Source organism: Leishmania donovani, chromosome 28, assembly GCF_000227135.1.
Source record: "Leishmania donovani BPK282A1 complete genome, chromosome 28".
NCBI classification, from domain to species: Eukaryota; Euglenozoa; class Kinetoplastea; order Trypanosomatida; family Trypanosomatidae; genus Leishmania; species Leishmania donovani.
In genome coordinates this window covers 392,574-405,346 of record NC_018255.1, presented here as the reverse complement: position 1 = coordinate 405,346, position 12,773 = coordinate 392,574, and the positions used below count along the sequence as shown (strand labels likewise).

Genomic DNA, 12,773 nt, shown 5'->3' with positions numbered 1-12,773 from the left:
CTCAGCCGCTCGTCTTCACAGCTTCGCGACAGAGGAAAAAAAAACAAAGAACGAATACACTAATGGAGCCGAGGCAGTCACCGGGGGCAACCGCAGGTGTCAATGCCGATGCGATTGTCTGCGCGACCCACACAAAGCAGGCACACACACACACACACGCACACACGCACACACAGAAACCGAGGGAAGATGCAGATCAGCAAACGATGCGCCCTCCAGCAAAGGCAGAAGGAAAACGAGCAGGACGAAAAGGTGTGCAGTGCTCCGTAGCGACACGTTCTCCTGCCCTTCACTCTTAACACACGCACAGACACAGCACGAGACACACGCAGAGCAGTCCGATGCACGAGTTAGACGAGAGCTCGAGAGAGCTGGGGCGAACGTGGCAAAGAAAAGGCCTTCAACGAGCACAGACCAGCACGCAGGCGAATCCGCACGCAACGCCTTTTTGAGGGTTTCTTCGTTTCGCCAGATTTGACGGCGTAGGTAGAGGCGCGGGGGCGAGAAAAGAGGGCAGCGACGGCGTGAGGTGGACGAGCACGGACAGAGACGACACACAACCACCAGAAAAGGCGGCGCGCCGACAGAGCCTAAGAAGCAGCAAATTCTATACAAAACGGAGGGTGAACCAGCAAAGAAAATGAACGGCTTCTCCAGTGGCTCGAGAACCGCAGCCGTTGCTGTGGGGGAGGGGGCGGCTCGCCGCAAGCGAGGTAGCCCGTGTCGATCTTAGCCTCGTCTCTCTAGTGCTGCCCTGCGTGCTGTCCTTCCCACCTCCCTGGCTGGTGAGGAGAGGCGCAGGGCACGCAAGGGAAAGAAAGATCGCGTGCGTCCGCCTTTCACTGTCTCGCTGCTCCGCCTTTCTCCCGCCACGGTGAGACGTATTGCCTTCTCTGCTCTTCCAGTCGGATCCGCCTATGCGTGACTACACCCCCATAGACTGCGATGCCGCTGAAGCTCTTTTTTTTTGTCTTGTGTTCACCTTTCTTCCCTTCCTCCTCGCGCTGTTGTGTAGACTGGGAGCCTGTTTCTGTGAAGATGCCGTTGTGTGCAATCTTTGGGATGCGTGTGTGCGTTGTGTCTGTGTGTGTGTGTGAAGGTGCGATTGTTGATCTGTGTCAGGATTAACGATTTCCTTTCAAGCCGGTGTGCGAATCTCGTCGCACCCGCACCCCATCACCCAAGTCAAAAACAAAAACAGCAAAGGATGCAGTGAAATCGCGTGTGCCTGCGCGCTGTGGCGTGGCTGGCCAGCATGGGAGAAGGGAGAGGAGAGTGGTGGGACGCAGAGCATCGAGCGCACTCCAAGTGAGAGAAGAGCGAGGGCAGAGATAGAGTGGAATGAAGCACAGCAGCATACCGGCTATGAGGAGACACGGATAGGTTTCCATCAGTAGTACTACCACTGCTATGATAAGTTCCCCCTCCCCACGCCCACTGCAGCAGAGCGCTTGCGCACACGTGTGCTCCTCTTTCAGGCAGCACGCATGCTGCTTTTGTTGCTCTCTCTCTCTGATTTTCTCTTTTGGCCATCGATACTCTCGTTCCTTTCCTTCACTCACACATGTAAATGCTTGTGTGGACGTCGGATGTGCGTGCGCGCGTTGTCGAGTTAATGCATGGGCAGTGAGAAAGCGGGGCAACATGGCCATCAGCAAGCACAAGCACACATGTGGCTAGGACAGTGACCTAGCACGCACGAGGCGCGCCAGTCGGTGAGGTTGTCCTGCAACACAGCGCTCGGAGACGCAGATGCAGGTGGGCTACGTTGCGCCTTCGCGAAACAAGGCCATGACGCGGGCCACCTCCTCGTTGGTCACGCCGCACTCCCGTCTTGCCGCTCCACCTTTACGGCCTCGGCGGCCTGTGCCCCGTTGAATTGAGGGCTTGCTCACGCGCCTTGTCTGCTCGGGAGCAGTAGCTTCTCGCTCCTCCGATGCACTCTTGATGGCGTCGAAACTCACAGCACGCGGCTTCCTACCGCGCTGGCGCCTAAGAGGCACTCCGCTTGCCATCAGCATGTCACTGACCCGGTGGCGCTTGTTGCGCCCCTTTGAAACGGTTGGCGCTTGCCGCGAGCTTGCAAATTTCATAGCCTCCCAACCCCCTTGCCGCGGAGACGCGAGCGCATCCGCCATTGCAGCGTCGGAAGAGGGTATGCGATGCTGCTTGCCTTCCGCCTCGGTAGGCGCCCGTGCCTCCCTCGCTAACGACGATGCACCTACCGAGGACTCCGCCGCGTCTCCCTCGATCATTGCGGCTGTGATGTCCTGCACGGCGCGCCACACCTTGCGCCGCTGCTCGTCGGAGAAGGTCGCCAACGCCACACCAATGCTGTCGCCGCGGCGCTCTCGGGAAGGGAGCGGTGCCGCGAGCGCGCCGGCTGCCCGGAGAGAGCGGAGACACTCGTACACACTGCCCTCGAGTGCGCTGTGTACCTGCCGAATCCACGCGTATTCGGCGGCTGCGCCGCCGTGGACCCTAACCTTGCTGGCACTTGCTGCTCGTTCCTTCACATTGACACCCGGCTGCGTACGTTCTTCAGCATCCAGTGGTTCTCCTTCGGATGCGGGGTGCGATCCGGCATCGGAAGGAAACTCGCCTCGCTCGCTCCGCGGATCCCTCTCCGTGTCTGCAGTTTCAAGCGCGGTGGTCGTGACTGCCGCCGCGACTGTGGGGCCCCCACGCGCAGGCAGGAGCAGCGCCGCTTCGGCTCTCTCCGCGCGGTTGCGAGGGAAGCAGAACTCGATGGAAAGCTGCTGGAGAGCCGAGAGGGTCGCAAAATTTGCCTTCTCTCTGCCCGAGGTCTGTGTGCCGTCGTCGGACGCTGAAGACGCCGCTCCTGTTTCTAGTTGCCCAACGCCATGCCCGTTGTAGGACTCGGCGAGGGCAGCATACAGGTCGGTGGGCGATGCAAAGGGCATGCTGACGCTAGAGTAGATGTGGGGCTTGGCGGCTACTCCTGCGGTCTCCGTAACCAGGAGACTCGGCCGCGGTGGCACGTGCGCGCAGCCAAAACATGCGTAGCTCACCTGGCTTTGCAGCGAGAGATCCTCAAAGGCCGGGCGCGCCGCCTGTGCAGCCTCGCGGCCTTGAGTGACCCGCCGCAGCGTCGGCGAGGACGTTGACCCGCCACCGCGGGGTAATGTGAAGAGTGCCACCAGCTGATGGTGCAAGTTCCAGAGTGTATCGTACGTGCGCTTTGGATGGGTGACGGCGCGCACCTCGTCGCGCGCGAAGAAAAGCAGCCAGAAGGCCTTCTGCACGGCGATATCGACCACGGCGTCGTGCACGAGAGAGCTGGCGTGGCGGCGCACGTAGACAAGGTTGCCTATGAGGTCGCCTGTTGATGCTCGAACGAAACGCTGCCAGAGTGCGGCAAGTTGCACGTCCTCGTTATTCCGCAGATGCCATTGAAACGGCATCGTGGAGGCGGACGCGGTCGTACCGATGCGTCCGCGGGCACGCTGTTGTCGGGAGGCGCTTCCGCTTCTCTCGTTGGACGCGGCTGCCAGACTCGATAGGAAGGTCGAGCGGTCGCTAGGCAGCGTGGTGACGGTCGCTCCCTCGCTGTTCATGAGTTCGAGAACCACCCGGTCTACATCGTACGCACGTACGTGCGCTGCCTCCTGATCGCGCATCACCTCGAGCGGCGATGCCTCTGCCGGCGCGTGGCTGCTACCCCCGTCCGCTGCGTCGGCCTCCGTCTCTTCCTTCCCCAGCGCCTCGCGCTGCTGAACCGCCACTTCGGCCTCCGCGAGCATGCTCTCCATCTCAAACGGCATGTTGTTCTGTCCGAACACGGCGTAAACACCACCCGACTCGCGAACTCGCAGGGAGAGCTGCGCGCTTTTAGCCCCGAAGAGGAATGTGTTCTGCTCCTCCTCACTCATTGTATCCCACGACGTGGTGATGGCGTCGGCAGCTGCAGCGCCCGCCGAGGGCGTGCAAAGTTTAGGCTGCCGCCCCACGTGGGCCTCGTCGACCCAACTGCCATCCTCCGCCACGCGAACGTCTGCGCTGTGCCGCGCAGCGGTGGCACACGGGAGCGGCTCGGGAGATGGCGCGTCGCTCCAGGAGGCGGCCCCATCGCAGTACTGCAGCGGCGCAAGATCTGAAATGTTAATTGTGGGTCGTCCTTCGCCGAAGCTGAATGGCCGCGTGTGCGGCCCGCAGACCCCAGTTGTGCGATGGCGCTGCGTGAGAACAAAAGCGTTCCACGCCGCCACCGGCCCCTCGAAGGCGGAAAACGCGCCATCCGCGCAGCCGTCGATGGCGCCGCCGGTGTCGCCGAACGTGGCGAGCGCTTCACACAGGGCAGCGCTGAAGAAGTGCACCTGCTGGGGATCGGTGCCGAAGATGCGCGTCATGGCTGCCTGCACATCCGCCGCGGTTGTGTGTCGCATCGGGCACTCCACAACAGCCGCGCCGCTGGCAGGCACGACAACTGACTCCGTTGCGTCCTCAACGCCTTCGTCGGAGGGCGTCATAGGAATGTCCTCGATGGTGGCTTCGGCGCCTAGCACCCCTGTGCAGCTTGTCTGAAGTCCCGCCGCCTTCTTCACCGCAAGCAATACAACCTCCTGGACCTGGTCCCACCAGTGGTGTTGCGTGTGCAGCAGACGGAACACGAGGGTGCGCAGTACCTTGCTGCGTCCGATCACCTCTCGGTGCGTGAACGGCAACGGCACCGCCGATCCTGAGAAGCCAGCTGCGCTCTCTGTGCGGGGAGGCGCAGCGTTGGTGCCCTCGGCCCGCTCCAAGTCCAAGATCCAGCCACTCGCGAAAAAGAGCTCCCGCTTGCTGATGCGGTCCAGCAGCGGCATGCATCGCCTCACCCGATCTGCAGGGTCGATGTGCGTGACGACGGCTGTGTGGTGGTCTGCGACGTGAAACAGAGCATCGAGCAGTGCAAACTGATCCGCCGGGGCATCTAGACGGTCTAGGTCGAAAGCGCACCGCATGGAGACGGTAGGGGGAGGAATGGCCTCCTCGACGGAGACGCTCTCGGTACCCTTGGCCTCGGCTGCGTCAGATACCTCTGTGTCTGCCGCGTTGTCGACAAGCTGACGAACCTCCTCACGGCCCTGTGGGGTGCTCTCCGTGGCGGCCTCGCTCATGCCTGATGCTGGTGTCCCTTCAATCGCCCCATCTGGTGCGGCATCATCCGCGCTGCGCACAAGTGCGCCAGCAGCGCCACCATCGCGGTACCGTCGCGTGGAGTCAAGGGTGTCGGGTGACGCAGACGGAGCCGGTGGCAGCGGAGGCGCTCCAGGAGACGCGCTGCCATCTCCATCTGCCACAGGCATGCTCGCATCACTGGACACCAGAGCATCCGCCTTCCCGCTCAGCGGCTCCATCATGGCATCACCGTAGAGCGCGCGTTCAAAGGCGGCCTCCGCAGACGCAAAGGTCACCCGTGGTGTTGTCGTTGTCATTGCCGACGCGGTCTGAGTCTTGTCCTCGTTGCTCCTGGCAGCCTGCTGAGGCGGAGCGGCGCTCTTGAAAGGCGCCCCTCCGCCTCCCCGCAGTAAGTGGCCCGGTATCCGGGGAGATGGATTCGGAGGTACAGGCGCGGCGGCGCCGGTTGCAACGGCGGCGCCGCCTTCACGACATTCTTTGCTCGCTCCCGTTGCCTCTCCAGTCGGTCGCGCGATTGGCGTATTCGAGGTGGAGCCAGGGCCCGGCGTGCTGCGGCTGCCCGTGGCGCCTCCGTCTCCATCGCCCATAGAGACGATGCCACCGTAGAGCGCCTGCTCAAACGCTACCTCGGCGGTGAGATGCGTGCGCCTTTCCTCATCACACCCTGAGACGGACGGCAACAGGGGTGGATTCCTGATGTCGCTGCTTCGGCCAGGATTTGCACGTGGGGGTTGCGCCACAGGGGTCGGCTTTGCACCAGTCTTCACCGAGAGAGTTTCGGGGCCTGTGAGACTTGCGCTAGCACGATCCCCAGGCGCCTCTATGGCCACCGCACCGGAAGCTGGCGTGATGTCCTCGATACGGGGCGCGGCACGGACAACGAGGTTTCTGTCCGCCACCTCGCTGGACGATGCAGCATCGACGGTGCCAGCTGAACTAACCGAAGACGGATGTGCAAAGTCCTTGTACAGCGCCTCTTCGAACGACTCCTCCCAGAGGCTACGCTTTTCTGCGGAAGCCTTCGCGTCACTTGGCGTCGCCCGCGAAGCGACGCGCCGGCGTTGCAGAAAAACAGACCCGCACACGCACCTTGGAAGTGTGAAAACCCTCAAAGAGCACGACGATGGCCGATTGCGGATTGGCCGCCGCGTGGAAAAGCGGACGGAGAGCAGGCTGCGCATCCACGCAGGTGTGCTGTGACCGCCTCCTTCGCCACCGCCGTGTGGCGGTAGGACGACGGATGCGGCATATGTCAACTTCCTCATTCCATTGGATGTGCCGCCGTCTTTCTCTTGTGCGAGAGTTTGTTCGACGAGGAGGAGGGTGATTGCCCCTCTATACGTCGGGCTCTATGCTCTGTGCTGTATGTATGTGAGAGAACAAAGAAACGGGGGAAGGGGGACGGCGTGTAAGCGAGACAGTTGTGCCTCTGCGTTCCCTTGAAAAAAAAAGCAACAGCAAGGGTGGCTTCGCGTATATGTTTGTATGGTTGATAAAGGTGATTCACCTCTTCTTCGCCTGCTCCCCACCAACCTCGTCTCGAGAGTGGGTGTGGCGCTCTTCGCAGTAGCAAAGCACGTCTTTTCTGATGTCCTGCCTGCACCTACCTCACGCGCTGCGGGCAGCACGCACGCAGATTACGAAAGCGGTGTATACGTGCCGGAAAGGAAGCGATCGACGATGCTCGAACACCAAAACAAAAAAAAAAATTCTCCGCTTGGCGTGCTACACGGAGAGTATAACCACGTGCACAACATCAAGCAAGCACGCATCCATGACATACAGACACACAGCACGCATTACGGTGATACACGCGAAGAAAGGAGAGCAGCAAAGGCGAAAAAGGAAAGGCTTGAAATCACGTCAGGTACGTGCGCATTCTCAACTCCCCCACCCCTCCCACACACACACACCAGCAGCGAGGGGAGAAAAAGGAAGGACACAGTAGTGTATAGTATAACGCAGATGAAAGCTGGTATGTACGCGCTCGTGCGCGGGTACCTGCGCAGGGAGTGACGGCGACGCTTTCCCTCTCGCCCTCCTGCGGCGGCACGTGATCTCTGCATCTTCAACAGAAAGCAGCTAATGGGACATCGTCTGCTTGTTTTTTCTTTTGGGCTTACTTGTTGGTGCGTCTCGTTTCCATCCTTTGAAAGCGTATGTTAGCTTACCTATGCTTCTTGTCTTCTGGTTGCTGTTCATTCGCGGTGCCGTGTGCGCTAACCTTCAGCGCATGCAAGCGTATCTATATGTAGGTGTATGTATGTACGATGAGGTTGGGAAGCGCGAACTGAATGAACACGAAAACACGTTCGATGAGACACAACGACAACACATAAAACTAACGAAAACAAAAACAAAAACGAGGAGGAGGCAACCAATCGTACTGGAGCGAACACGCCTGCAGCGACCACAAAGTGGCACAAAAATCAAAAATCGAGGTCGAGGCGGCACCAAGGACATATATATATATATATATACCACAAGAACAGGTGCACGGATGCGAGCAAGCAAGCAACGGTGACTTGCAGAGAGGAAGATACAAAGACCACCACCACTGGCGATATCACGTTACATCCTCTGAATGGATGTAAGATGGAACGCACAACATGGGAGGAGGGCGGGTGGGGGCGAGAGAAAAGTGTCACAGCACACATACACACAGGCAGACACACGGCGATGCAGGAGAGACGCGAAGCGGAGACAGCGAGACAGCACAGGACTCGCGGGACCAGCAGCAGTGGTAGTGACACCTCCATCGCCTGTATCGACGCCATTTTCTTTTTGCTTGCCTGCTTGGGGGGATTCAGACACAAATGAACGGCATACAAACAACGAAGAAAGAAAAACCAGCTCATGGCGAGAGACACACACATACATAGATGGCAAAGGAATAGAAGAGAGAAGGGGAAAAGAGAGTGATGGTCGTGGGGAGGGTGGTGGGGGCAATGAGAAAAAGAGAGAGGCAGGCGGTGCCCTGACGACCAGTACACACACATACACAACAAGAAAACATATATATATATAAACTCACACATACATACAGCAAAAGTGTCTGTATATCCATTGTTATGATGGAGACATAGGTACAGATGTATCTCTCTATCTCTACATATATGTGTGTGTATGTGTGTTTGTTTGTCGTCTTCTATCGGGAGGAAGCCTTTAATGAAGAAGGGGTGCGGGCCAAGAAGGTGTGTGTTTGTGTGTGTGTACATACATGAGGGAGGGAAAGCGCAAAAAACAAGCAAGCAAGCAAACACGCACAATCAAACCGAATGGCGTCGGAGGCAACAAAGCACTACGCACGCGTATCCGAAGGTAAGACGGAAAGGGTCTCGGGTCCCGTCACGCAGGAATGCAAGCCGAGGAGGAGGGATGGTGGCGTGCAAGGCAAAACGCGGCGCTCTCTCTTTACGTGCCTACAAACGAATACTACTAGCTTGGAATCCTTTGTTCTCATTCCTCACCCGCCTCCTCCCTCCCTCCAGCACCAACCTCACGCTCGCGTATCTTCAGTTTTACTAAGTTTGAAGTTGGGGCGGCACATCCGCCTCGTAGAACTGCTGCTTCTCTGCATCGAATTGGTACTGACGTCGCTGCTCCGAAGGTGACTTCGCAGGAAGTCTGCCAGCGTCACCGCCAACCGTAGAATCGTACAGCCACTCCGGGTTGGGTGCCCCTTGAGCACGGCGCTGCGCATCCGCGTCGAAGTCACCTGCACGTGCTTGATCGTGGCCATCATATTCATTTTCGTCGCACATCCTGATCTCTTGCTGGCACGGCTGCTGGTTGTACGCCTCCGTCTCGCAGGCGCTCGTGGGGCGGTGGTTCTCGTAGTCGTCATCGTCTATGTAATAGGGCGGGCTGCACTTGGACTTCGGCGCCGGTTTCGGTGCTCGTGTACCACCAGCATTTTCCCTTTGACCGAGGTCTCCCTGCTGCATGGAATTCGCAGTGGGTGATGGAAAGACATTCGACTGCGCTGGCTTGCGCGTGAGATGTGGCAGGCGGCGAGGGATGCTGCGCTGGCCCATCCCGGGGAAGCCGGCTACACCTGACTCCTCCGGCACACTGGATTGGTTGCCGGTGGGTGTGGCCGCCTGCCCACGCCGCCCGCGCGGTTGGGGCGGTTGCTCGCGCGTCAGACTCCCCATCATGTCGCTGCAGGGCGGCAGAGATGATGCGGGCTTCCCGGAAACAGCACCGGTGCGCGCGCCGCGGTTTCCAGCCTCAGCTCGGAGCTGAGCCTTCGGGGCATCGGCAAAGCGCAGGAATGCGCTCGCGCTGTTCGTCTCGAATTTCCTCGCTTCCTCCGCCCGCCTGTCCTCGGCAGTAGGCACTGGTGCTGTGGTGTTCACGGGTTGGGTTGCGCGAGATCCGCCAGCTGCCACCTGGCGGCCCTGGTGGGGCGTGCGAGATGCAGGGGCCGTGTCGTGCCATGAGAAGATGTTCAGGTGGTCCGCCGGTGCCGATCCGCGGCGGCGCGTCGGGTGGGCCGATTCCACGACAGCCGAGTTGTGCTCGTACATGCGGTCGAGAAACGACGGTCCAGTTGCCATCTGCCTTTGCGCGGCTGCGCAAAGAGTCCCCTCCGCCGGCGCCGGCGGCACGCCCTGGCCGGCATTGACTGTGGCCTGCAGCTCGGCCATGTCGCGCGCTTGGTGACGGCGACCCGAGGGGCGTTTATTGGCGTCGCGGGCCTCACTCTCTACCCCAAAGGTGCCTCCTGCAAAGAACATTGTTGAGACTTCACAAAGAAAAAGGTGAAAGAGGAAGTCGGTGCGGCTCTGTGTGTGTGTGTGTGTGTGTATTTATGCCCGTATGTGGAGAAGCAGTATCAGATCAAACTTCGCCCAGCCAGCGCAGTGAGACATTGAGAGAGGGTGGGATGGGATGCAAGACGGACGCAAGTCGGGAACCGGGAGACGAAAGGACGGGAGAGCAGAGACAGCAGAGGCGGGAGGTGGAGACGACTGCATGCGTGAGAGACGCGTGGCACTCCAAAAGGCCGCACCGTCAGCATGGGCACAGCGACACATCACCGCAAGTGTGCCCACCGCGACTCGCACACGGGTTCGCTACCACCGGAGTGGCTTGGGCCACGGTATGGCTAAAACAGCAAGGTAGTCCCTCGTCGTTTTGCGCGAAAAATACACGCTGACCTCTTCCCCTTTCCCCCTCAAGGAGACCTTTGTTTTTTTTTTCCGGCCCCGTACACTTGTCCACAACGCTTCTCGCTTCTCCTCATAGTGAAGCAGACGCATGCGCGCACGCGCGCTGGAGCGGAGAGCACAGTAGTGCCGTAACGAGCGACGAGGAAAGGGACTCATGAGCAACAGCACAGCAGACACGCTCAAGGAAAGAAAAGCGGCGTGTTCAATAACACACGACTTCGTTTCTTCGGCAGGGAGAGGTACTCGGAATGAGGGAAAAAATGACCTCAACCACCCATCAAGCGCGGAATACGGCACATGAAAGCATATATGTATGTGCATTCCTACGCCAAACCTCTCCCCCAATCCTGCCTGACGATGCGACTTGAGCGTCATGTACGCATCCCTTGTAATCCCTAATTTTCCCTGCTCCGTGACCCGCCCTCAACAGCAACACAGCAAGCTGGTCTTCAGAGAGAGAGAGTGGTGCAAACGAGCAGAGGACAAGTGCACGACATGCCAGGAAACAAACAAAGCAGGCACGTGCAACCCGGTGGGTGTGCGGAGAGGCCCTCTTCGGAGGTTAGCCGGCTACGCCAAGGAAGACCTTGGCACGCCGCACTGGAAAACGGGCAAGCGAGTCGGGCAGGGACGGCAGCGAAGTAAGGCACTGCTGCGTCAGCGTGTGCTGGGGCCGTGCTCGTAGAGCAACATGTGACCACACCGCGGAATCTGTCCCTTGCAGCGTTGCTTCGTTCCTCTTTCGAGCGTGTGCGCGTGCGTTCCGAGAAAAAAGGAGACAGGGAGGCCCGAGTGAGGTAGCTCATGCATACGACACACGCAAGGCAAACCGTCACGCACGAAGGGTCGCGCGCGCCGTTGCGCACGAGACGGAGAGCAAGAGCCTCGAGCGGAGAAAACGGCAGGAGGCATGAAAAGGGAGGCGTGTAGCCAAAGAAGAGTGCTATGTATGCGGGCTCGCACGCAAGTCTTTCCGCCAACCTTCTCACGCCTCCGCGAAGCACGAGTCACGTACGCGGATGAGAGATTTCTTTCGTTTCACTTTTTGCGTTTCTTGCTGCCACCAGGTTTGGAGCCACACCAATATTCCCTTGGTGAGGCCTTTTCTGTCGACCAAGCGGAAAGGACAGCGCTGCAATGACGTTGCTCGGCGCTCCGAAGCCGATGATGGCACCGCGCCAGCGTGCCTTTCCCGTTCGTGTCCCTTTCGCGCTGCATTTGCGGAGCACGGCACCTCTCACCTCGGCGAAGCCGTCCCTGCCCGGCAGGAGGGCACCGCCGTACCTCTCTCTCCCTTGCTCAGCCGCGGCCAGTTTTGGCGATCGCCCCTTCCCGTGTCTCGGCCCACAAGATTTTTCATGCGCTGCACGATGTGGATGCGAAACTCGCGTCCAGCTGCCGCGGTAGAAGTACGAAGGTCCGTACGCCGCCTTGCGGCAATGGTGACAAAGACGTGATCTGCCTCGCGGACGCCACCTAGGGAGAGCCAACGGGAAGCGCCGCAAGCCACTTCTGGCCGTGCTCTTCTTTTTCCAATGATCAGCATAACAGCCTGACGCTCTCCCGGTCTTGATAGCTCGGATATCCGCAGCATAGCTTCGTTTCCCCACGGCCAGTGAAGGAAAGGAGAGGGCCCCTGAGAAAGCGCTGGTGGCGCTAACGGCACCGGTCCCGCGAAAGCAAACAGCACACGTTTACGCGCTTTATGGGCTCCGAAAGATGGAGTGAGCAGGCAGAGGAAGGGGTGCCTGTTGGGGGAGGGAGGGGGGGGGGCAGTTTCACGCCGGGAGCATCACTCGCGGTGCTAGCGCACGCTTCTTCGGTGGACCACGATGTCGCATTCCTATTTCGTTGCAGGGCCCTCACTGGTTCACCGCCGACACGGCGCCCTCGCCACGCCCCGACAGAGAGAGGCGCGCATGAGCCCTCTAAGCTAGCGTCGCTCCTCCTACGATCGTTCTTACACTTCCCTTCAGCGTGCGCGTACCGGGGGAGAGCGGAGGCCCTGTGTTGCTATGGAAGCGCCACTTGTTTTATAAACCTGCGGGTGCTTGACAAGTGGTGGAAGGGGATGCGACGCTGGCGCCTCGATGCTCCCAACAAGCGCGGTGGCGCGCGCGTCTGCACCTCATCCCCTGAGAGAAGCGTCTGTGGAGCACATCATGTCGCAGTTGCCGCGATCGCAGAAGGCGGTGTCAAAGTCCAAAATGCGAGCCCGCGGTATGACGCAGGAGTTGCGCGCCCCAGCGTGCGCAGCTCGCGGCGCACCTAGGCACCAAGGTACCGAGAAGGGCGATCCCATCCAAGTCCACGGTGGACGAGTCAGGGTAAGCCCCTCTGCGTGCCCGCGCAGAATTGAGGAGGGTGGTGTGCAGCATGAAGAGCGTAAAGGGAGACAGGATCGACGTAAACAAGCCGATGGCGTGCTCTTGGCTTTCGCTGGGCCACGGTGCA

The 12,773-nt window shown here is 59.8% G+C and overlaps 2 protein-coding genes across 2 annotated transcripts; both read right to left on the bottom strand.

The window, feature by feature from the left end:
- Positions 1 to 1,763: 1,763 nt before the first annotated feature.
- LDBPK_281160 (hypothetical protein, conserved) lies at positions 1,764 to 6,323 on the bottom strand (the record flags this gene model as incomplete). Its single annotated transcript, XM_003862167.1, has 1 exon — positions 1,764 to 6,323. The coding sequence occupies one exon, from the start codon at positions 6,321 to 6,323 to the stop codon at positions 1,764 to 1,766; it is 4,560 nt and encodes a 1,519-aa protein (XP_003862215.1).
- Positions 6,324 to 8,666: 2,343 nt separating this feature from the next.
- On the bottom strand, positions 8,667 to 9,884 carry LDBPK_281150 (hypothetical protein, conserved; the record flags this gene model as incomplete). The annotated part of the gene is made up of 1 exon (XM_003862166.1): positions 8,667 to 9,884. One exon carries the CDS (start codon positions 9,882 to 9,884, stop codon positions 8,667 to 8,669), a length of 1,218 nt encoding a protein of 405 aa, XP_003862214.1.
- Between the last annotated feature and the right edge of the window lie 2,889 nt (positions 9,885 to 12,773).